The sequence below is a fragment of the Hypanus sabinus genome, chromosome 1 (genome assembly GCF_030144855.1).
Source record: "Hypanus sabinus isolate sHypSab1 chromosome 1, sHypSab1.hap1, whole genome shotgun sequence".
In the NCBI taxonomy this organism is placed as follows: Eukaryota; Metazoa; Chordata; class Chondrichthyes; order Myliobatiformes; family Dasyatidae; genus Hypanus; species Hypanus sabinus.
The window spans coordinates 96,814,667-96,840,783 of record NC_082706.1 but is presented as its reverse complement, the minus strand read 5'-3'; the positions used below and the strand labels follow the sequence as shown (position 1 = coordinate 96,840,783).

At 39.0% G+C, this 26,117-nt stretch overlaps 1 protein-coding gene across 1 annotated transcript in view; it reads left to right on the top strand.

The window, feature by feature from the left end:
* nfatc1 (nuclear factor of activated T cells 1) overlaps positions 1 to 26,117 on the top strand; it is a 262,760-nt gene that overhangs the window by 146,470 nt on the left and 90,173 nt on the right. The window contains exon 9 of the mRNA XM_059972556.1: positions 11,438 to 12,127. Coding sequence (XP_059828539.1) covers positions 11,438 to 12,127 — 690 coding nt within the window. The remainder of the gene's footprint in view (positions 1 to 11,437; positions 12,128 to 26,117) is intronic.

Below are 26,117 nucleotides of genomic sequence, written 5' to 3'. Positions count from 1 at the left end.
CAGACTCTGCCCTGTTTACAAACATTGACATGAATGGTCAGGGGAATTCTCTGCATGTACATTGCTGTACGTGTGCACAAAACACCTCTCTCACTCGTGAAAACTTAACCACTTCAGAACCACAGATCAGAATTGCCAGTTTTATTTAAATACAAAATTAAATGGCTATATTTAAAAGTATCTGAGAAGTTCAAGAGGCTTCAAAGGACTACGGTTATGAGTGGTAGATGGCCAAAACCTCCTTCCCATGTGATTTTCTCATGTTTCTCAGAAACAAGAGGACATAGGTTTTATGTAGAATAAATTTTAAAGGTTTCTTTTTACACAGAGAGCGGTTGATCTCTGGAACATGTTACCAGAGGAGGTGATGGAATCAGATACAATTACTATTTTTGAAAGATGTTTGGGCAGACACTTAATTCGGCAAGGCTTGGAAGAATACTGTTTCAATGCTGGAAAATGGAATGAGTATCATTGAGCAAAAAGATTGGCATGGACTTGATAGGTCAAGGTCATGAATCTATGACATGAATTACAGGAAGCCAGGGTTTCCTCATGATGTTGAGGTACTTTTAATCCTTGGGCTAGATTTGAAGTCACCCACACACAGCTTATATCCAGTGGTAGTTCTGGGTCATCAGAGCCTTCCATGAATGCCCTGTCACACCTCTGGGATAGGGACTGGCATTAATTTCACATTTTAACCGTAATATATATTGCATATTTTAGAGCACATACCAATTTCAGCATCTGTTCTTTGCAGCGTTTGAAGTGAGATTAGTTCCCAAAATATCATTTCATGAATGTTTGAGCCATCAGTCACATTAGTGGCAGCTGGAAAAAGTTAAACATCTGCTGGAATAATGAGCCAGATCTCCATGGACCCAGCCTGTTGCCTGGATTCCCTCCTGCTGAAGACTGCACTTTTTCCAGATGTGGAGGGATGAACGAGCTGACCTGCAATGCTCCGCCCCCTCCCCACCCTCTCCTGCACCCATTCTCTCACCATCCACGAGGCTTCCTGCAGCGTGGTGGTGAACAGGCCTCAGAAAATATATCAGAGCTTTTGCCCCAATGGACATAGACATCCTGCCAGCTGTCAAAGTCATTTAAATATTTAAAATGTCTCTCATGAAATATAATTAATTAAATATTCTATTGTTTTAATTAAAACTTTTGAAGTTAAAAATAACAACTATTCAAATAGATTAAAAGTATTAAAACATAAAATAATTAAAATGCATTTGATACTTTAACATTTTAAAAGACAATTAGAAATAAAGTTACTCAAATAGATCTAAATAATTGAAAAACCATACAGCTAAAATTTAAAAAATGTAATTAAAAGGACTAAATAAAGTAAAACTAAAAACTGTAATGCTAAAAACTAAACTAAACATTGTAAATTAGAATATTCAAGGATAAATCAAAAATGATTCGGAGGTTATCTGTGTTTTCTGGTCTGAATGCTTATTCTTACAGCTTTACAGCATGAATAGAAGTTAATTTTATTATTCAGAATCAGGTTTATAATCACCAGCATGTGCTGTGAAATTTGTTAACGTAGCAGCAGCAGTTCAATGCAATACCTGATATAGAAGAAAAAAACAAAATAAAATAATAAAAATAAATAAGTAAATCAATTACAATGTACATATATTGAATAGATTAAAAATCGTGCAAAAAACCAGAAATAATGTATATTAAAAGAGTGAGTTAGTGTTCATGAGTTTAATGTCCATTTGGGAATTGGATGGCAGAGGGGAAGAGGTTGTTCCTGAATCGCCAAGTGTGTGCCTTCAGCCTTCTGTACCTCCAACCTGATGGTAACAGTGAAAAAAGGGCATACCTGGGTGCTGGAGATCCTTAATAATGGATGCTGCTTTTCTATTGACATAAAATTTATGAAATACAAAAATTAAATAATTTTATGATCTTAATGTAAGGCACTGAGAGCTGTTGATACATTCCATTCCATATACAGTGCCTATAAAAAGAATTCATGCCACCCCCCCAGAAGTTTTCATGTTTTATTATTTTAAAACAGTAAATCACAATGGATTACATTGGGCTTTTTCAACACTGACGAACAGAAAAAACCCTCTGTTGTGTCAGAGTGAAAAACAATCTCTACAAAGTGATCTAAATTAATTACAAATATAAATTGTAAAATAATCGATCACATAAGTATTCACCCCCTTCTAGTCAATATTTGGTAGAAGCTCCTTTGGCAATTACAGCCTGAGAACGGCAAAGATATATGTGGGTGCATGGTGATTGAAGATATTCCTACTGAAAGAGCTAAAAAGTACTTTCCATATTACTGGTGGCTGGGATCAATCAATTTGTTATGATAATTTTAAGTTAATGTCTTCTCTATATACTCCCATATTTCTCATTCTGTCCAACGTGAATAATCATCGAGTATTAGATGTAGAGTGGAAGAGTCAAGAAGTCATGAGCAGTTGTATAAAACTTCGGTTAGGCCATCCTTGGATTATTGCATGCAGTTCACATCACCCCATAACAGAAAGGATGTCAAGGCTTTGGAAAGGGTTCAGAGGAGTTCTATCATACTGTTGCCTTGATTATAAGGTATTAGCTATTAGGAGAGACTGGATAAACTTTGGTTATTTTTCTCCAGAGTGTTGGAGGCTGAGGTAAGGCCTAATAGGAGTATATAGTGATATGAGAGGCATCATTCATGTTGACATCTAGAATCATTTTCTTAGGGTATAAAAGTCAAATATAAGTGGGCATAGCTTTGAAGTGAGAATCATAGAAATCTACAGCACATCACATACAGGCCCTTTAGCCCACAATGATGTGCTGAGCATGTCACCTACTTTAGACACTGCCTAGAAGGGGAAGATTTAAAGGGGACATGTGGAGTAAGTTTTTTTTATAGAAAAGAGTGATATGTACCTGGAACATACTGCCAGGTGTGCTAGTGGAAACAGATATGAAAATGGTGTTCAAGAGGCTTTTAAGTAAGCATATAAATCTGTAGTGAATGGAAGCACATGGATGCAAGCAAAAGGAGGCAGTTTAATTTGGCATTGTGTTCAACACAAGCTCTGTGGGCCAAAGCGCCTGTTCCTGTGCTGTACTATTCAATTTCTGTGTGGGGAAGTAAATTTCCTCCTGACGTAATCAGGTACTAAACGTAAGGGAACTTAAATTAAATAAATAAAAGCAAAGAACATGGAAGAAAATAAACAGATGTTGTGGTACACTTGCCAAGATCTATAAGAGGGTACAAAGAGCCTAGCCGCTTAGCAAAAATACATTGTGCAAAATCATATGTTGAGTATCTGTCTCCTCAGGGTCAATAGAACAAGTAACAGAACTTCTGTGGAGAATATGAAACCAACAAGAATTGGTATTGTGAAGGGAATGCGTGCGTGATCTGGCTGCTGGCAAAATAAGTGTGAGCAATTTTTAGTACACTAGAATGGGCCATTGTGAGAGATTTTTCAATATAAATCTGGGCTTATAATGAAAGATAAGTCTACAAGCCTACAATAAAACAGAAAATGCTGGAAGTTTATTAATTCTGATGAAAGGTCATCAACCTGAAGTGTGTATCTTAATTTCAGTTTTCATGGGTTCTGTTGGATATGCTGGATACTTCCAAATTTTCCATTTTATTTTCTGAAGTAAGGTATGCATTTATACACACATGAGCACGGGACAGTGCAAATTATTTCTTTTTATCATTGCAGCCATCTTGGCAGACAATGTGCACACATTAAATTCTGCACTCAGAAATGTAATTATGATGCATGTCCTGCTTCACTGAGGACTTTTTGGTAGATACCAGAGGATAATATCTTAGCTCTGACTTGGTTTCATACCACAAGATCTTTTACTTCCACCTGAGAAGGGGCATTAGTTTAACCTCTCATCTGAAAGCCAATGCTGCCCTTCCATACTCCAACGGAGTATGCGAGGGATTTTGCAGTCACACATCTGAAAGTGAGTGCTCTACTCCTTCAAGCTGAAGAGACAAGAGTGCTACCCACTATACAGCCATGGTCTCCCTCAGCATTACCAAGTTGCTTGCATTGCCCATTCTAGTGTCATGGTGGTATGTTGTCAATCACCCCACCCATCCCTGGAATTGGTTTTCAGTGGCTAGTAATATGGCAATACAAGGAGGCTTTGACACCAGAGGGAGCCTTTGATCCTGCTTGGATAGATGGAAGCAGGACAAACTAGGATAATATTATTATACACAATAAAATAGTTAATCCCAATGTTACTGATGGGCATTTAAGCAGGTCATCAAATATTAACAAGATGCAAGTCACTAAACTGATGACAAAAGTGACAGCAAATTTCCTTCAATGACATGGTTACTTTATGGGTATATTATGAGGTAAAGCTGCTTTAAAATAATCAGCAGTGACTGAGGCTGAAATTCGTGGTGTCAGAATCTATTTAACGGCTCATAAATTGTCTGTACACTTGAAAACCTGATCTGTCTCAGCTGCAGACTGAAGAGAGGCAGTAGTGAGATTAATAACAATCAGGGCAGATGGCATTTTAATGTACTTCTGGATTGCATTAAGAAATATATGACTTGCATTACTCAAAAAATATGTTGAGACTTGATAATTCACTCCCAGTCTTTCTACAGTTTCTGACCGTTCAGTAGTGAGGATAAATGATTAGTGCATAGTATTACAGACATCAGATTTAGGCAACTGCCTCTTCACAAACAAAATTAATTGTGCTTATTATCACGTGTCACTTCCTAGGTAGCAGTTCAATAAATAAAAAGCAGATTTAAAATTAAAGTGTGCCAAAATGAAGTAACATTACTGAATTCTGACAAGCAAATTGCTAAGAAGGTCTTCTATGGTATTTTAACAAGGAGCACCATGCCTTCTGCATCTTGAGTCCTATCTGCAGCTGATGAAAAGCATTTTTAAGGTCCCATATTCTGAGAAAGATAATGTGTGTCTTTTTAATGTAAAGCATTTGATGTATAATGACAGAATTTGACACTGGAACGTGTGTGTGTGTGTGTGTGAGACACACACACACACACACACACACACACACACACACTCTGGATTTCCAGCATCTGCAGAACTTCTGTGTCTCTAGAGGCAGAGAGCGAGTGCCTGCTAGAAGGAAGGCCTCACATCAAGTGTCTTCATGACACAGTCTACAAGGGTTCCCGGTAACAACTTGCTGTCAATGCCACCAAGGTAATAGAGGATGGTAAATAAATTCTGGCCCAGCTAGTGATAGCCACCTCCCATAAATTATTTAAACAAAGAAAGACATCCATTTATTTTTGGGACCTTTTGATCCACAGATGATATTTACACTCATCTTCTTTCTGACTGATGCCAGGTGATGGATGTAGACTGAAGAATGGAAACAAGCCCTTCAGCCTATCATCCATCTATCCATTTGCCACAATTCTACACCAACCACATTACCATCAATTCCTCCTTAAATCTAACACTCACTTGTACAGTGGGGAGAGGGGCATTTCACAATGGTCAATTAACCCACTGACCTGCATGTTTTTGTGAAGTGAGGAAACTGGGAGAACATGCAAACATCACATAGAAGACACTAGAGATCAGGGTTGAACCTGGGTCATTTGAGCTGAGAAGCAGCAGTTCTACCAGCTTTGCTACTGTGATACCAAAACCTGCTTGTGTGAGTTGCATTGCCTCATAGAATACAGCAATGGACCAGGTCAGATTAAGCATCATTTTGTGCCACAGATTTACCTGGAAAAGAACTAGAAATGATAACTTAGGACATCTAGTGGGATGCCATTGTTGACATTGTACAGCACAGATTTAACTTCTACCTGGTGATCTCAGAATTAGAATCAGAATCAGATTTAATATCAGCGGCATATGTTGTGAACTTTGTTAACTTTGTGGCAGCAATGCATTACATGCATAATAATAAAAGATGTGAATATATATATGTATATGTATTAAATAGTTAAATAAGTGGTGTAAAAATAAAAATAAATAAGTAGTGAGGTAGTGTTCATGGGTTCAATGTCCATTCAGAAATTGGATGGCAGAGGGGAAGAAGCTTCTCGCTCCTGTACCTCCTTCCTGATGGTAGCAATGAGAACAAGGCATGACCTAGGTAATGGGAGTCCTTAATGATGGATGCTGCCTTTTTGAGGCATCGCTTCTTAAAGATGTCCTGGATACTGTGGAGGCTAGTGCCCATGATGAAGTTTACAACTCTCTGCAGCTTACTTCGATCCTGTGCAGTAGCCCCCTCCCCCATACCAGACGGTGATGCAGCCAGTTAGAATGCTCTCCATGGTACATCTGTAGAAATTCACTGAAGAAAAAAAATGCCTCTTCATTGTGTTTATTTCTTCAAAAGCTTTATTTTCTGTAATCAATACATAGAAAGATGCACTCTTGCCACTGAGCCAGAAGGCTATGCCCTACTTTAGAGATGTAAGTGCTATGTCAATGTTTGACACCTCAGTGAGGTTCCGAAGGCCTGTAGCAGTGTCAGAGGTACCAATATTCAGATAAAATGTTGAGTTGTTCCTCACTTGCTCTCTCAGGTTGATGTTAAAAAAAAAGCCCTATGCCAAAGAGAAGTTGCTGACCTCTGTTCTCCATCCCAGAATCTGCCTCTCCAGCAAAACTTAAAATGGACGATCTGGTCATGTATTTCATTATTGTTTCTCATGCTCTGCTGTGCACAATTCAGCTGCTGGGCTTCGTACAATACCACAGAGGTAACATTTCCATGCGTGCCATTGACTGGAAGGCTCCCTGGGAAATCCTGAGGTTGAGCAAGGTTGCAAGTCAATGCAAGATTTCCTCTGTGATGCATAGTGAGGAGTATCAAGAAATAATACTGTATAGCTTTGACCTTCCGAAAGCTTTCTCTGGTCCAGATGTTACGACTGGCTGCTAGGCATTTCATCTATGGCAAAGATAAACAGCTTGAGCAGCATCATATTTCTAAGCACACAGTAAAGTTTGATCTCTATTTAGACTCTGTCACTGTAACTAAACTGGAAGATTTGAAAGTAATTTTGCTAGTAATTATGTGAAGTTATAGTGTTGCTCCTAGACCACCAGTGTTTATTTTGTCTGATACATAGTTCTGTTTAACCATCAATGCCTGTCTTGTTAACATCAGTGAACATTTTAAACTAATTGGTCTAAAGCCAAGTTATATTTCATACTATAAAATTCCACTTACAAAGACTATTAAGATACCATGAAAAAATTCAAATCAAGCATATAAGCCAGCTAAGAGACAGAAGGGTTAAACAAATTGTCACAATGTACAAAACCATCGATTCTATATAGTACCAAGTTTTCCATTCTTTGAAGTATCTTTGGATATTTTTTATATTCGTCCCGTTTTTGGAAATGCATCAGATCTATCAACAATAAATGTACCAAATTACCAACACATCTCTCTTGATATTTTTAACAAACATATGTATGTACAGCAGAATATAATTGTTGTGTTAAACCATGAAAGACGTGCATTCATATAAAATACGCAGTTTTCACTGATAAAATAGTGGAACATATTAGCTTTCTCTTGTCATCTGTTTCCCTATACCAGTCTCTTCACTGTCGATTTCCTTTTTTGTCCAGCTGTAGCCCTAATTCTTTATTTCAATGTGCATCTGCTTCAGCCTTTGAATGCATTACATGTCATTTATATCCTAATAATAGCCCCCAGTAGAGTATGATGGGAGTGTAATGGTTAAAACACCAGACTAGTAATCTAGAGGGTTGGAATAACAATCCAGTAACTGGACTAACAATCCATTTCAAATCTTGCCTTGGGTAGTTATGAGATTATAAGAAATAAGCCATGGATAGTTGTAATTGAAGCTATCAGTTCGTAAGGAAGGACCAACCTGGTGCCTTTCAGGAAAAGAAAACTTGCCATGCTTACCTGCTTGAGCTGGCATGTCACTCCAGATCCAGTGCTGAATTGACTCTTGAATGGCCAAGTAAACAGTTCAGTTCAAGAACAATTAGGATGGGCAGTAAACGCAGGCCTTGATAGGACAGCGTTTACCCTAGCATAAGGGTGCAATAACAAACTAGATTCTGCTGTAGATACTGATGACCATGATTCAATTGCAGCACTCTTGCCTCTTCTTTGGAAGACTTTAGGTTCACATCTCACTCCAGAGACCCGCACACACTGAGCTGGCGGACTCTCTCCAGTGTAGTACAAGGGAGTGCTACCTTGATTTTTTATTATCTTTTGGATGACACTCCAAACCGAGACCCAGCTGCTTGTTCTCTCAAATGCAAGTTGGTCTTTCTTTGTTATGATTCATTGTTTTATTTTGATTTGTCTGGTACCTTGTACATTTCTCCTGCTTTTTATCTCTCCCTCCTTTACTCTTACCCTCCTCTCTCACTGTCTGCTTTCCCTCTCTCTTACTCCTCTCCCATACAAACTCACTAATTCCCCCCTCTTTCCTTAACTCTCACTCTTTCTCACTACTCTCTATATTTTCACCGCAATTCTCTGTCATTCCTTCCTCGCACACTTTCTATTAGCCCTTTACTCTTCTCGCCATTCTGACGCTATCTCTTTATTTTTCCCCATTCCATTTCTCTCTCTCTGTCTCATGCACACACTCTTTCTCTCCACTTTCTCTCTCTTTCCCCCACTTTCCATCTCTCTCTCTCTCTCTCTCTCTCTCTCTCTCTCTTTCACACACACACACACACACTCACTCTTTCTCCCCTTTCTCTCCCTCTCTCTCTCTTTCTTTTCCACTCCCTGTTATTTGCTTCAGTTAAGACTGCCTACCTGTAGAAATTATCCAGGTTATTGTGGGGAACTGAGCATCTTGTGTGGAGATGCTGGGAGACGACTTGTGTTGGTTGGGATGGCTGAGAATGTAAGATCCTGCAGATGGACAAGGCAGGAACTAAGAAAATAATTATGGCTGAGTCATTATCAATATCGTTGCTATTGTTCCTGGATGTTAGTTGCATTTATTGGTATAATTACTAGGCTCTACTAGGTTCTATTTTTAACAATATTTATTGTGTTGTAGTAATTCTTGCCATTAAGCACACAGGAGTATAATAGTACCTTTATTCTGTGCAATGTAATACATGGCAGTATAGTGGCTGGCACAATGCTCTACAGTACAAACAACCCAGGTCCTTTTCCTGTTGATGCCTATAAGGAGTTTGTATGTTCTCCCCATGACTGTGTTGCATTCCTCCAGGTATTCCAGTTTCCTTCCTCGGTCCAAAGATGTACAAATTGATAGGTTAATTGGTCATTGTAAATTGTCCCATAATTAGGCTAGGATTAAACTGCTGGGCAGCATGGCTTGAAGGGCCAAAAGTACCTTTTCTGCACAGTATCTCAATAAGTAAATAAACATTTCAATATATTTATATAATTGATGTTACTCACTAGAAGAATTAACTCAAGGTTATTTGAAGTTGTGGGAAAGAGAGTAGTAAAAGTCATAGGATTTTGTATTGATTGGTCTGGGAACACCCTTACCACCATCTCCATAGTGTTGTGAAAGGGATGTGTGGTAAACTCAGGCCAGTGATGGCTGGGCATTCAGCCTTTGCTTTAAGAAGAAAGGATTTTAGCCTTTTCACTATAGGAGTAGATTATTCAAGGACAATTTTATTGTCACATGTGCCAGCAATAAAAAAACTTATTTGCAGCAGTATCACAGGCACAGAGCATCATGTAGGCAGTATTCACATGGAAAAAGTTCAAAGAAAATTTACTATCAAAGTACATATATGTCACCATGTACAGCCCTGAGATCCGTTTTCTTGTGGGCACACCGTGTCTGCTCACAAGAATGCATAAATATAAATAAAACAAATTTTAGGAGAAAGAGCGAAGTCAGAATGATGGAACACAAAGTCCGTAAGAGTGTTATTATCACAGTGCTGCTGAGCTCTGGTGATTAGGGTTGTTCTGGTTGTTTCAAAAATTAGATGGCTGAAGGGAAGCCGTTGTTTTTGAACCTAGTGGTGTAGGACTTCAGACTTCTGTACCTCTTGCCGGATGGTACGGTAGCTGTGAGAAGATTGCATATCCCATATGGAGAGATCTTTGCTGATCGATTTTGCCTTCACGAGGCAACACCTCCTGTACAATGGCAGAGAGGGATGTTCCCATAATATACGGGGGGGGGGGATAAAATTAAACAGAATGTGAAGGAAGCTTTCTTGTTAACACAGGCTTAAATGATGTCCAAATTCGGTTTCAGATTAGCTGATGAATATGTCAGTCAGAACAGGGAGAAAGGTTTTTTAAATTATTTAAATGATAATATAAAAACAATATATTAACATAGTGGGCATAAGGGAAAACTCATTAATAAGTGCATGGCATTGTTTAATAAGTTCTGGAAATTCTTGACACCACTTTAAGACAGGAAGCAGTAAGAAGGTGAGGACACAATTTATTAGTTTATTTTCAGTACAAAATTCTGGAAGGCTTAGAGATACCTAAATATTCTGAGAGCTTCTAATACATCCGGGTTACTCTCAGGAATAAACAAGATTGAGAAGTAGGCTCGTATAAACTAAAAATTAAAATTCCACACACCTTTTCAAGTTTATTGCTACCATTGAGATGTTTGTGTAAATAATGTTTACAATGCTTATTTACATTCCTTCAGTGTCTGCACTCCTCCTGATCTCACAGCTGATGAAATGGAGCCAAAATTAGTTTATAAAACCAAGCTCAAGCAACTTGTAGCCATTCTCTGTTGTGCTTGATCAGTGAAACCAGCTGATGTCTAACTATAATAGAATGGAACGGACTGTGAAGTGTCGAAGAAGGAAAATAAACACGGACAATTACAGACAAAAATTAAAATGGAATGATTAGATTCTGGATTTTGTTTTCAATTAATTGGTCTTTTCAAAAATATTAAATGTACGCTATGATGTACTAATCCTCCTAATAGACAGTTCCATTAACTTAAGTGAATTCCTGTTCCTTTGTGTCGTCTCAATCACTTCCACTGCCTTGACAGCAATAATAGAGATATTGTAATAATTTCAGATGAATGAATGTCATTGACCAATTGTCTTCAATGGATTTTTTTTCACATTTCTCTTTTACCAAGAATGCATATTTTAAAATACTCAGTCTGAATAGTATAAGTGATTTGGTGGAGGCTTTGGACTTCAGGCCTCTGTTACAATGTACGTCTGTAAAAATGTGTTTATACACTATGCTATGTGGATGGATGATTCCAAAGGAAATAGTGCTTTCAATATGAAAAACAGCTGTGACTTTCTTGTGCTCGTGACTCATCCAATTTCTACTGAGTGAGAGACTCAGGTCACTGACTCTGAATCATGTTTATTTTTCAAAGTACCTTAGTTGCAGACCCACACACGAATATCTCTCACCTTGTTTTTTTTCTCTCTCTCCTCAGTTCCCGTTATAAAAACAGAACCTGCCGATGACTATGAAGCACCCTTAATCTATGGATCACTCAATCAAGGGATGAGTCCCTTGTCCCAGCCCTACTACCCTCAACCAGTCATGGCTCCCGAGATAACACAGGATCCCAGTTCCTGCCTTGTAAGTAGTTTCTCCTCTTGTCAACAGAGAAACGCTGGGTTGTCATCCTCCCCTACATCAATTCATAAACAGCATGACATTACATCTGCCCCCTATGCAAAATGCACCAGCAGTACAGCCAGTACCCAGCTTGGTCACCAGCAATCTCGAACAGTGCCCGCTCTTCCAGAAATGCACAGGTCGGTTGTTGTCCATCCAACTTCGCCCACTCACTCTGCACACGTCCTGATGCAGCCCCCAATGAGTCAGCACCTCAACAGCAGCTGTTCCCATGGCTTCCAGCATGCCCTGTATCCCAACAATCTTTCTCCTCAAGGCCCTTCTGCTTCACCAGAGGTGACTTACGTGCAGCCCTTCAGTCCAACTAATTCTGCAGCAAGAGGACAACAACAGCAAGCTCAAAAGTCTCCAAGGAATGGAGCTCAATCTAGTCCATCAATGATGCCACCAGTCCCAGGGGAGAACAGCCAGGAGTTGACTCCTTTGCAAGTTACAGTGAAGCAAGAGCCTCAAGAACTGGACCAGTTGTACCTGGATGATGGTAGGTGAATCATTATCGCAACTGATTTTTCCTAAAAAATTGTTCTTAAAATACAGTGGATTCTAGTTAATTGGGACACATCATATACACCAGTGTATATTGGCTCAGTTAGGCAGCTGCCCCAGTTAGCTGAAGTCTTTCGGAAATAATAAAGGAGAGAAAATGCTAAACTAGCATTTAACTGAGTAACAGATTACACATTTAAAATGAAATAGAGAACAAATTAGAACACTATCAATACTACAGTGATAAAACTGTGCATTAGTTCCAATTAGTTATGGATGGAAGAATTCATCCAGTGTGTATTGCTGTGTATGCTGCCAACTGACTGTAAATAAACAAAAGCAACACAGACCCCTAGGGCAGATAATGGACCGCCTTCAAAATAAAAAACAAAATTATCGAAAATCTTTGCTTATGAATTGCGTCCTCAGCCGAAATGGGTAACATGACATCAGCAAACACAACTGACACTATTTTAAAAGCCTAAGCAAGGTGTAGTATCTTATGGCCATACAAATAGCCAGCCGTTTCTGGCATCTCCAAGCCTAAATGCTTGAAACCACAGTGAGCGAAACAGTTCTGAGTGATATTACTGCTTATTTCTCAAGAACTGTCAGTGATAAAAATCACTGCTTTTTGAGCACAAACACACACAACTGATGCTATCTACAAACTCTTTGCTCTAAGCATGGTGTAGTGTTTAATGGCGACATAAGTGCACACAACTGACTCCAGTTAGAAACTGTATGGCAACAGCCTCCTGAACCAATTAAGCAGCATATTTGTCCCAAATAAATGCTGGGAATCCCAGCAATTTTCTCAGTTTGTTTTTGTTTTTAAGAGTTGTCCCAAATAAGCTGCTACCCCGATTAACCAGTGGCCCAATTAACAGGAATCCACAGTATTTGGGAATTTCCTTAAACTGCTTTGCATTTATTAAAGGAGTAAATGAATCTCCTTAGAGTGACTGTCACTTGCTTTCAAATCAATGAGTTATTTTGTCATAATCTTTTATTTTTGTAGAACAAGCCTTTAAGGTTGACATTGTGCATAATATCGGCAGTATTGATAATACATGAGGTTGCAGTAGTGTCGATGGTTTAAATATGATCCATTTAAATGCCTGAGTAACTGTTTCTTGAAACCATTTGATTTCATCTTTCTTTGCAACATTCCCAGATTAGTGTTGAACCTTAAATCATACAGTGTGTTATACTGTGTTGACTTCAATTGGGATCTAAAAAAATGGATGGGAGGCATCCTAGGCATATCAGATCCAAAAAGCTTGCTAGCCTGGGACAAAGCACCTGGTCACATCTCCCATGGGTGTGAATTGATTTGGGGGATGATAGGATAGTGAGTCTGGGTGCTTGCCTCACTTTTGAGGACAGATTAGCACATATTCCATCCCAGAGGTGCCAGTGTCTCCTCAGTTTCCAGAGGTGTGACTGAGGTCTTATGAAGCTTTTGGGAACCTTAGGGATAGAAAATTTTTATGGAGCTGTAACAAAATTGTTGAAGTTTTTAAGGCTCTTTATTTTTCTTACAGTCTTAGTTTCTCTGTTTTGGTTGATGATCCTGGGGCAACCCAGTATAGGTTCATTGCTGGTTACTAAAGTGTTAGTTATTGATCTTTGGAAGCAACAGCCTTTCAACTTGACAGGAAAATACATGGAGTTTAAATTTATATTTGATATGTAAGCAACACCATTTTTGTAAGATCCTTTGTATGATGTTCCCATCTATTCGACTCAAAGGGGAGGGTTTTTTAATTGTTTCATAGGATGGAGTACAAATTGTAATTAATGGAGAAAGTACAAAGGACAAAGTAAATATATTATCAAAGTACAAAGTCCTCAAAGTCCCTGAGATTCATTTTCTTGTGGGCATACACAATAAGTTGAAAAATTTAGGGGGCGGTGTCTCAGAAAGCCAGCATCCGTTATTAAGGACCTCCAGCACACAAGGCATGTCCTTTTCTCACTGTTACCATCAGGTAGGAGGTACAGAAGCCTGAAGCCACACACTCAGTGATTCAGGAACAGATTCTTCCCCTCTGCCATCCGATTCCTAAATGGACATTGAACCCTTGGACACTACCTCACTTTTTTTTTAATATACAATATTTCTAGTTTTGCAAATTTTTTAAAAATTATTCAATATATGTAATTGATTTACTTGTTTATTTATTATTATGTTTTATTTTATTTATTTTTTTCTCTCTGCTAGATTATGTACTGCATTGAACTGCTGGTGCTAAGTAAACAAATTTCACGTCACATGATAATAAAACTGATTCTGATTCTGAAATAATAGAATCAATGAAAGATTTCCCAACAGGGTGGACAAACAACCAATGTGCAAAAGACAACAAACTGTGCAAATACAAAAGGTTTTTAAAAAGTCATAAATATCAAGAACATGAGATGAAGAGCCCTTGAAAGTGAGTCCATAGGTTGTGGAAACAGTTCAATGATGGGACAAGTAAAGTTGAGTGAAGTTATCCCCACTGATTCGAGAATCTTATGGTTAAGGGTTGATAATTGTTCTTGAACTCGGCGGTGTGAGGGCTGAGGTTTCTGTACCTTCTTCCTGATGTCAGCAGTGAGAAGAGAGCATGGTCTGCTGGGGAGGTCCTTGATGATGGATGCTGATGTGCTCAGTGGTGGGAAGGGCTTTATCCATGATGAACTAGGCCGTATCTGCTACTTTTTGAAGGATTTTCCTTTCAAGGACTTCAGTGTTTCCATACCAGACCATGATGCAATTAGTCAATATACTCTACACCACGCATATATAGAAGTTTGTCAAAGTTTTAGAGGTCATGTTGAATCTTTGCAATCTTCTAAGGAAGTAGAGGTGCTGCCATTCTTCCTTCGTAATGGCATGTGTCTGCTGGGCCCAGGGCAAATCCTCTGAAATGACAACACAGAGAAATTTAAATTTTCTGACCCTCTCCATGTCTGATCACCCAATGAGAACTGGCTCAATGACCTCCAGTTTCCTTCTCCTGATGTCAATTGTAAGCTCCTTGATCTTGCTGGCATTGAGTGAGATGTAGTTGTCGTGGCACCAATAAGACAGATTTTCAATCTCCCTCCTATCTGCTGATTCATCACCATTTTTGATTCGGCCAATGACAGTGGTGTTGTCAGCAAACTTAAATATGGCATTGGAGCTGTGCTTGGCTTCACGGTGGTAAGTGTAGAGCAGGGGACTAAATGCATAGCCCTGTGGTACATCAATGCTGATGGAGATTGTGGAGGAGGTGTTTTTGCCAATGAAAGCTGACCCAGGTGTGCAGGTGAGGAAATCCAGGATCCAGTTGCACAAGGAGGCTCTGAGGTCAGGGTCTTGAAGCTTACTGATTAGTGTTGAGGGGATAATGGTATTGAATGCCGAGCTATAATTGATCAAAAGCATCCAGATAAATGCATCTTTGCTGTCCAGATGTTTCAGGGGTGAGTGAAATGCCACAGCATCTGCTGTGGACCTTTTGTGGTGCTAGGCAAATAGGAGTGGATTCAAGTTGCTTTTCAGGCAAAAGTTGATGTTTTATCACCAACCTCTCAAAGCATTTCATTACAATGGATGTAAATGATACTGGATGATAATCATTGAGGCAGGTTTCCATGTTCTTCTTAAGCACCGGTATAATTGATACTGGCTTGAAGCAGGTGAGTACTTTGGACTGCCAAAGGGAGAGGTTAAAGACTTCAGTGAACACTCCAGCCAGGTGATTAGCACAGGCCTTTAGTACTCAGCCGGGAACCCCATCTGGACTGGATACTTTCCGTGGTTTCACTCTCCAGTGCTAACATTGGGCTGTTTATGTAAGGCAGCTTTGCCCCTTGAACTATCTCTCTACTGCTCTTTCACATCTGACTTGTCCACCATGAAAGAAAATTAAAATGTTTTGCCATTTAAAGTCATTGTGTAAACACAACTTCTGACAGAGGGGTTTCCTGTTGACCTCGAGGATTTTTTTTCAACTTCTTTCTTTGTTAGCTGTTGTTATTTACTCATTCCTGTTTAATCTGAGATTATGTATTCAATCCATTGACTCCTAAACTTGAAGAAAACCTATTTTTGATGTAGTGTAAGATATGACCTTTGACTTTCCCTCAAGAGAAATGTTCTTCCCTTGGTTATTTGATTTTCTGGACATCCCTGCATGTTTGCTCTTCATTTCACACAGATGAAACAGCATTGCACCTGAACATCTTTCGACTTAGTATATTGCACTCAATTCTCTCAATATAGTCTCCTGTTAAACAGAGAAAACAAATGCAGAAAGGGTGACCAATTCTCAGAACACCTGTACAAAGGGCAGCGACAAGCTTCCAGTTGTCTGTCACATTAATTTTCTACCCAACAATCACTTTAGCATCTATGTCTTTGGCCTTCTGACATTGCTCCAACAATGCACAAGGTAAGGTCAAGGAGCTACATCTCAGCTTCTTTTAGGTATGTTGCAGCTCATGAAGCTTAATACTGAATTTAACACTACAGGTATCCAGTCTGTTATATCCTCTATCTACACAGGAGTGGCTGTACCTCTCTATTTCAATTTGTTTCATTTCTTTTCTCTGTCTCCAGCTGACTGGTTCTAAAGTATTTGTTGTTTTGACAACTGTGATCAGCACGTATCAAAGACATTACCTCTATTCTCTCTGTTGCTGACTCCACTCTGCAATCTTTTGCCTGGTTCGAGTAAAGCATTGCAAATTCCAACTCTCTGTTTCTTTCTCCAGTGATGCTGTTCAATCTGATGAGAATTTTCAGCATTCTCAGTTTTTTTTTCCACATTTTTTTCTGCTTTCAGCCAAACAGGTTTATTTTGTCTTTCTTTGCACTTTCTCTGACTTCATTTTTTTTCTGTAATTTATGTTATTTCCATTCTTCTACTGGAATCTGGCATCCTCCCCTATGGATTTTGGCAGGTTCACTTTCATCCACCAGTGTCAAAGTGATCCTTTTTTCTCATGGCTGTGTTTTATAAGCAGTGATTCCCTCTGGAGTCTTACTTGCCTCTATGATGTTTGCCCAAGCACCTTGTTGCTGAGTTCAACCAGAACTTGAAGGGCAAGTATTTCCATAGCAAAACTGCTGCTCAGTCTAGGGTGACAAGCCAATATTCAATTGTCAATTTTCCCATTCTTTCCATGCTCATACAGCAAGTCTTACTTCAGGTTTGCAGATTACAGTCCATGCCTATTAGTTCAGAGACTCCCCCCTGAGGAGAAGTAGGAAAATATCTTCTGGAAAAATATAATTTTATTTTATTCCTTAATAAACTTAAATCGAAAAATCATGCAGAACTTGTTTTGCCTCTTGCTCGTACAGGTTTTATATTAATGGCTCATTGAAACCAACAGTGCCAGGTAATGGATTCCATTTCTACCTGTAGCTCTAATGCTGTCTCACCCTATTAATCAGCACTGCCAACAGGGGACATGTGGAATTAACATGTAGAACACAGGTCCAAATTCTCTGGAACTGCCGTACAACCATTCCTGTATATTGGTCTTTGTGATGCTTTGCTGTCAGTCACCTGTGGACCATATGACATCATGCACTGGAATATTATTTATTGAGCCTCAATTTCTAGTAAATTGTTTAATATGAAAAATATTTTTACTGCCTTCTATATGTAGGCACATAAAATTGTACCTTGGCATGGTTAATTTCTAATCACGGTGAAGAATCTGACTCCGAATGGTATACATGCTGTCACTTATTTCTGCACCAAAGCTGCTCCACGTCTATGAATAGTTCTACTATTGCAATATCACTGAAGCTTCAGTTTTATATGTTTCTGCTAGTTCTACCTTTTGAGATGTTCAGTCACTGATCTGCACAGTGTACAAACTCATAAAGACCATACATGTTCCATGTGTGATTCTAAAGCCTTACTTTGCTGAGATAAGTCTCCTGAGATGATGATTTCTGAAAGGTTTTCATTACCAGATGCTGGACTGTGCGCTAAAAGAATCAGTCTTACCACTGTCTGTGCAAGGCTGGTAATCGGTTTAGACCATGATAAGAGCTCAGCAAGTCACTGCCCAGTCTGCTAATGCATGCTCCAAGCGTTGGGATGGGTAGAGGTGCCTCTGAGCCTATCAGCTGGGACCAGGGGCTTAGAGTGCAAGCAAGTAATTGGCATTTAGTGCTGGGAATTGGGCTGATGATGACGGACACACTGGCAAAGCTTTGGGGGCTTGAGGGTACAGGTGTAAAGAATTGAATAGATTAATGCTGATTGGAGAAGAATTGTGGAGTTGACTATAGAGGTGAAGGACAATTCAGAGATTAGGTGGTGAGTTATTGACAGGGAATTGCTTGGAATGCTGTCATAGACCAGAAGTGTAGGGCCCAAAGTCTATACAATAACCTTGCTGCTGAGGTGTGAAGATCATGTTGTCCTAGGACTGCCAATATGGTCTGAATTTCTCCACAATGCTCCAAAACAAACATTACTTGGACAATGAAGTTGAGCTATGGACCCTTAACACATACACTGCATCGAGACTCACAAGCGTAGCTCATGACACTGGAACTGGCACAAAACATTCTGGAAATAGATACCATCAAGTTTTGCTCCAGAAATAAGCCTCACAATGCTGAAATAAAGCACTATTGTGCATTAAATTTCTAGCTGTACATGCTTATATCTTTTCCAGCAATGAGTTCTGTGTGTAGTTTAATTCTTGTAACCTTACCAGCCTTTTGAACTGATTGGGAAGACTTCTTGGCATGCCTGACCCTGCTGGAGGAATGCAACAAGCTTATGTGCAATGGTGAGATCATAGTTCAGTAGTTTGGCACAGTCTTCTTAAACTTAATCAAGTATATCAATAAACAGGTTAACTTTAAACCTCCCCAAACTTCCCAAAATAGCCTCCTCTTCTGGCCCAAAAGAAGTCCTAGTTTAGGTGTCCATTCTAATAGGAAGCAGTCCTCTCTGCCATTTTATCTTTTCCCTGTCTGGAACAAGCTCCTAGGTCATCCCCTAATTACGATACCTAATTTCCCATTTCCATTCCCCTCCTCCAGTAGGGGAGGAAGAGGGGAATGGTAAGGGTCCCACAGGGGCAATTCCGAAATTCCTTCTGAAATAACATCCAGTTTCTAAAATTTATTTGAAGTGCCTTTCTTCCAACAAAAGGTTGCATTCATCAAACCCTTAAAATAGCAGACTTTGGTGACCTGCTATGTTGAAGCATAAACAAATGAAATGGGATGCCTGGACATAAAGGGATGCATTATAAGTGGTTTTGGTCAGAGTGGTTTTGAGGAAAGTCTGTAAGGAGAAGGAAGTTTGGGGGGCGGTGGGATTCCATCAGTCAAGGCTCAGTATTCCATTAATTCAAGGCAGCATTAATTCCATCTGCATCTTCCTAACTGGAATTCCACCAACATGAAACATTATAATTATGATAATATCAGTGCAAAATGCATTTACAGTCATATATTCCCATCATTATAATTTCATTTAAATACATCTGCCTAAATACTTTATTTGGATGAAAGATTACCATAGTGATAGCAGACATTGTTTCTGACTTCCTGCAACATCTGGCAAGCACCTCAGAGCAGGTGTGAAAGCACTGGCAAATCTGGACCGCTACATCTTCAAAGCAATTCATTCATGGCTGCTGCTGACAAGGACAGTGTTTATTAATTATTCCTTATTGCGCTTGAGAAGATTGCACTGGTGAACTCTTCCCACGGTGCTCTTAAGTACACAGTTTCAGGGTTTACAGACTACAACAATGAGGTTCAGGTGATATATTTTCAAGTCAGGGTTGTGTAGGATTTGGGCAGAAGCTTTAGGTCTTCCCACTTGCCTACAGGTTGGTAAATACCATCAGATGAGTCTGGTCTATAGAAATATTTGCAGAAGTCAGCACTGCAGGTTCTAAAGCTTCTCTCTTTTGACAACTTTCATTTGGCGCTGCAGTAGAGAAATCAGACATCTGCCTCCCACAGATTCTTCAATCGGACCTTTTCTTCAAGTGTCAAATTATATTTTGGCAGGATTATTTATCTCTACCTTTTCTTTCACCATAATGTACTTCCTGTCTTGATTTTACCCCCTCAGAGCTGCTTCAGAAATATTTTCTTGATCCTTTCCTATCTCTCTTCCCACCAGCTCCTGTAGTTTCCTGAGCTAAATATTATTCCCAATTGATTTCTTATAAATAATTTCTATTGCCATACTGCCTACTCAGACTTTCTTCAATCTCTCTGATTGCTGCAGGCATATCAGTTCACTTTTGGTAATTTAAGCTATTTATTCAGGTGCACGGTCCTTTGGCACACACTGCGATTTATGCGCTGCCGATTTATGCAGAGCCTTACTGCCTTACCCTGGTTCACAATATTTTTTTACTTGTGTAGTGCATAATGACATCCAATAACCTGATGCACGTTATATGTGAAGAATTGATTTTACTTGCCATCGTGGATGGTTATTAATTTGGTGAGCAACTGAAATTCGCTGGGTTTAAAAAAAAGTTAACTTTAAAATGTATGTAGCTACATGAAGAATTAATTTTACATTAAATTATTTCTGGAATCACTGTAGGCCAAGCTATATTTAATGCATAATAGTATGAAATCAACACTGTGAAACCAATTCTCTTTGAGCGTCCAATGTTTTTCCAAATGGCTTATCAGTCTCTGGGATGTTCAATAGCATAGATGCGAAGAAGATGCATCCAACTGTTAGAAGAGACTAAAACCAAAGATCATAAATGTAAGACTCTCAGGAATAAATCCAATAGGAAACTCAGGAGAAGTGTCCTTGCCCAGAGAACAGTAAGAATGTAGGACTCATTATGAAAAGACCATAAGACATATCAACTGTTCAAAAGGAACAGTTGATATGTTCTTTTTCAATTTGGGAATATGCAAGAACAATAATGGAAGGATACGGTGGTAGGGCTACATGGATATAAATCAGAATAGTCTTATTGGGAATATATTAATATCATTATGGGCCAGTTGGGCTAGAAGGACAGTTTCTATGCAGAACACTCAGTAAATATCATTGCATAAATATTGAGCAGAAGTTGCTATATTATCAATGCAATAATGCACCTGATCTCCGTGGTTTGTGAGATTGCCTTTGGATGGATATCCTAACTAATATTCATTCATGTCACTGATAGGTGTGGTCAAAATTGGCATTGTCTTTGGGGTGTCCCATTGTAAAATCCTGCTGTCCAGTATGTTACAGTCAATTCCTTTAACATACCAGACCACTGTCAAAGCTTGGGGAGTTGTACATTCACCTAAGAACATTGTGTTACTTCTGCGGAGAAACAGGTATGTACTTAATTTTCAATGCTTTATGAGGAATGAATCATTTGTCAACACAGCTATAGAAATCTCTCTCCCATGGTGCTAAATGAATGATGGTATCAGTTGCCTGCTGTGCTCTCTCCAAGAAATCCTGTTTTTCATTGATCAAGGTCAATATGAACATACATCTATCAGTATGCCACAGGAATATACCTTGTGGTCCATAGTATCTGTGTCAGGCACAATGCCAATTAATCAAAACCTATCTGTCTGCACACAGTTTAAATACCTTTATTCCTTGCATGTCCATATGCCTGTATAAGTACATCTTAAGTTCCACTATCATGTCTACTTTCCAGTACTGTTTTCCAGACATCTTTTTTTTTATTAAGTGCAATTTTGAACTATAGTCAGATCAGAAATGCTAATCAAGCCAACTATTTCCCAAAGAGAACTCTGATAGGCCAATCAGATGGTTCACTGCTGCTCAGCGATAGAACGTAAAAAATCATCTGTCCAATTAAGAAACATTAAAAAAAGTAGAAATTCTGGAGTCATGATGATCATGATGAAGTCTACTAGAGAGAGACATTCATACATGTGCTGTCATCCATAATTCAAGGAGATTGAAGGATAAGGTTGCAGGGTAACAAAACATGGCAAGAGCACTTGGAACTAAAGACTAATCCCTACCGGGAGAAAACAGCACCTGATCTTTCCACACTGTTCTCCAGCAGTTTAAGGACTAAGTCAAGCCAGAACATAACTCACAAGTGCTCCTGAAAGTCAGGTATTAACGCTACCTTCCAACAACCAAGCATTGCCATCCTGGTCCCCTTCATGATAGCTTATGAAGAAGCATGTGACTTCCCTCCCAGAGATGGTAGGTGTTTGTGCACTTGTCTCTTGAAGGCTTGGACCCCATCGTCGCAGATGTTTCCAAACACAGCACCTGGAAGGCTGTTCCAAATTCTGATAGCACAGTGGAGGAAGCTATCCAGTGTGTAGGTTCTCGTATCAGGCATAGAAACAGCATGAGCAGGCATAGATAGACTTGATCGTGTGGTGTGCAGTCTCTCATAAGATGAAGGCAGCATAGCGCGAAGGTCTGCAGGGCTGTGGCTACCATGATCTACCATGATCTATCTAAAACACATATCCTGCTCACCTTCTTTAAAACTTTGCTCCTCTTGCCCTTAAAGCTATGCCCTCCAGTATTTGACATTTCCACCAGAGGCAAAACACTCTGAGCTGGAGAAAAACTTTAAAGAAACTATATAAAATGTTGTGCTGCTACAAAGTAGTGCATTCAATGATACTGACTGCAGATAAATTTGGGATGAATTTCTAGACAATGTTTTTTAATGGTTATAAAATTGATATTTATTCATTAAAAACACAAATCAAAATAAGACCATAGACCATAAGACATAGGAGCAGAATTAGGCCATTCAACCCAACAAGTCTGCTCCACCATTCCATAATGGCTGATCCTGGATCCCACTCAACCCCATACACCTGTCTTCATCCACATCCTTTGATGTTCTGACCAATCAGGAAACAATCAACTTCTACCTTAAATATACCTACTGACTTGGCAGAGCATTCCACAGATTTACTACTCTCTGGCTAAAAAAATTACCTTTGTTCTAAAGGGTCACCCCTCAGTTTTGAGGCTGGGCCCTCTAATTCTGGATACCTGCACCATAGAAAACATCCTCTCCATATCCACCCTATCTAGTCCTTTCAAAATTCGGTAGGTTTCAAAGAGATGCCCCTGCATTCTTCTAACCTTCTGTTGACCTACTTGCTTGAACTACTGATCTTTTTTTAATAAAAAGCTATTTTTAGATGGATTTTTAAAAGCAAATTATTACCTTTAACAATCCATGTTTGTCGAATCTATCATTGTTTCAAGAATGAATACTCTATACTAGTTTCCATTATACGTTGTGCAAGGAAGAAGAAATGTGATTATATGGTCGTATTAATCCATGATTTAAATCTCAGCATTATGCACACGGGAAAATCTGTAGATGCCAGAAATCCAAAGCAACACACACAAAGGCTGGAGGTACTCAGCAGGTCAGACAGCATCTTGCTGAGTCCCTCCAGCATTTTGTGTCTGTTGGTCAGCATTATATGTCATAGTAGTGTTATCAGTCTTATCCATAACATGATGCTTGAACTCCCTTGGAGTACAGTAACAAAAATTATTATAGATTTTATGAATCTAAAACATATTTTTAAATGTCTCATACTGATCTAGTAAACCTTGTCAAGTAATTGATGAATTGAAGAATAAAATTCAAAACTGCATTGAAATTAAACCAGAAAATACAAGAAATACTCAAACAGTTGAGCAGCATCTGCAGAGAGGGGAGCAGAGTTCATGTTTCAGACTTTGTGTTTTTCACATTCAGCTTCATGGTGACAAAAAGCAGCTCTCTTCACCCTGAGCTTCTGGTCACACTTGTTAAACTCCTTAGAGCCTCAAATATCTTCCCCTTTACATATTTTCTTAGCAGGGCACATATCCTCTCAACATTTAAAAAAATATTTCAACAGTTTTCATGAATTTCCATCATTCTTAATTACTATGTCGAAAATTTAGGATGCATAAAAGGCCCATCAGCCCAGTGTGACCAGCTTGTTCACAAAGAATTACCACTTTGTACTCCCACTTTCCAACTTTTGGTCTACTGCCCAATTATTCAAGTATGCATTCAAATAATTTTTGTATGTCATGACAGCCTAGGCCTCTATCAAACCCTCCCCACCCTGTTCCACTTCTATGTGACCTTTGGGTGAAACAGGTTGTCCTTTTATCAATTATATGAAATCTATCCCTCCCCTCACCCCCTGATTTTTAATCCTATTGGAAAATATGACCTCCCTAATTTCCTATCCATTGGTATCTCAGAACTTTAACACATCAATTAAATATTTCCTCACCATTCTCTGTTCTAAAGAAAACAATCCCAGTCAACCCATAGGCTGGATTGTTATTAAAAAGAGCCGTCATAAATGCTCCAACTTTTTCAGAACCTTGCATCAGTGGAATAAAAATCAAAATTACACTATTCAATTGATAATTACCATTTATTATTTGCTGGTGTGACTTCTAATATAGGGCAAATGGGTTATGCATGGCATCCAGGGTTGGACTTTTGTCACTGAAGCCTTCATTGATGCCAGATTGTTTCCATTCCCTTCCTTCCAACCTCCAATGCTAAATCATCCATAGACATGTACAAAACTTGATTTCATTATCCACTGCCATACTTTGTCCTTGATTTTGCTGAACTCCATTCAGTCGTGCAGTTAGACTTAACTGAGTGTGACTGTTAGTCATGATTTTTTCACTGTAATCTGTAGTCCCAGAGCTACATTCAAACAAGTCCCATATGACCACACCTCAAATTCCATTCTGGTGTGCAACAAACTATTTGTATCCAAGGAATATTTTTAAAGAATTAGTCACACTCAAGTTCCACCCAGGGGAAATACCGTCACAAATGTGTTACATGGTCATGTGGATTTCCTTCTCTCACATTCCAAAAAAGTACTGGTTAGCAGGTTAATTAGTTGTAGGGGTGTAATTGGGCAGAAAGGGATCCTTGGACATGAAGAGACTGTTACTGTGCTGTATCTCAAAGTCAAAGTAAAATTTATTATTGAAGTAGGTATTTGTCACCATATACTACCTAGAGCTTCATTTTCTTGCAGGTATTTAAAGGAAAATAAATTAACACAGTAGAATTTACAGAAAACGGTACATCTATAAGAACTGATAAAAAAACCAATGTGCAAAACAAAACAAATTGTACAAATAATAAAAAAATACTGAGAATATGAGTTGTAAAGAATCCTTACAACTTAAGTCTGTAGTTCATAGAATCAGTTCAGACTTGTGGTAAGTGTAGCGATCATGCTGTTTCAAGAGTCTAATGGATGGAGGATAATAATTGTTACTGAACCTGCTGGTATGTTACCTAGGGCTTCTGTACCTACTACCCAGTGGTAGTAATGATAAGAGAGCATGGGAAGAATGGTGGAGGTTCTTTATGATGGATGCAGATGTCTTGTTGCAGCTCTCCTTATTGATGTGCTCAATGGTGGAAAGAGTTTGGCCTGTGACGGACGGGGCTATATCGACAACTTTCTGTAGACTTTTGTTTTCCTGGGCATTGGTGTTTCCATACCACACCATGATGCAACTTGTCAAGATACTTTCCACTGTGCATCTATAGAAGTTTGTCAACATATTTGCCAAATCTATGCAAAGTTCTAAGAAAGTAGAGGTGCTGTAGTGTCTTCTTTGTGATAGTGTTTACATGCTGGTCCCAGGACAGATCCTTCTACGACATGAAAGAATTTAAAGCTACTGTCCCTTTCCACCTCCAGTCCTCTAATGAGAACTAGCTCATGGACCTCCAGCTTTTAACTCCTGCAGTCAATAATTAGCTCTTTGGTCTTGCTGACATTGAGTGAGAAGTTGTTCCGGCACCATTCATCCAGATTTTAAATCTCTCTCCTATATGCCGATTCGTCACCACCTTTGATAAGCCCAACAACAGTGGTGTCGTCAGCAAACTTAAATACAGCATTGGAGCTGTAATTAGCCACACAAGGTATAAATTGAGCAATGTAGGAGGCTAAGTACACAGCCTTGTGC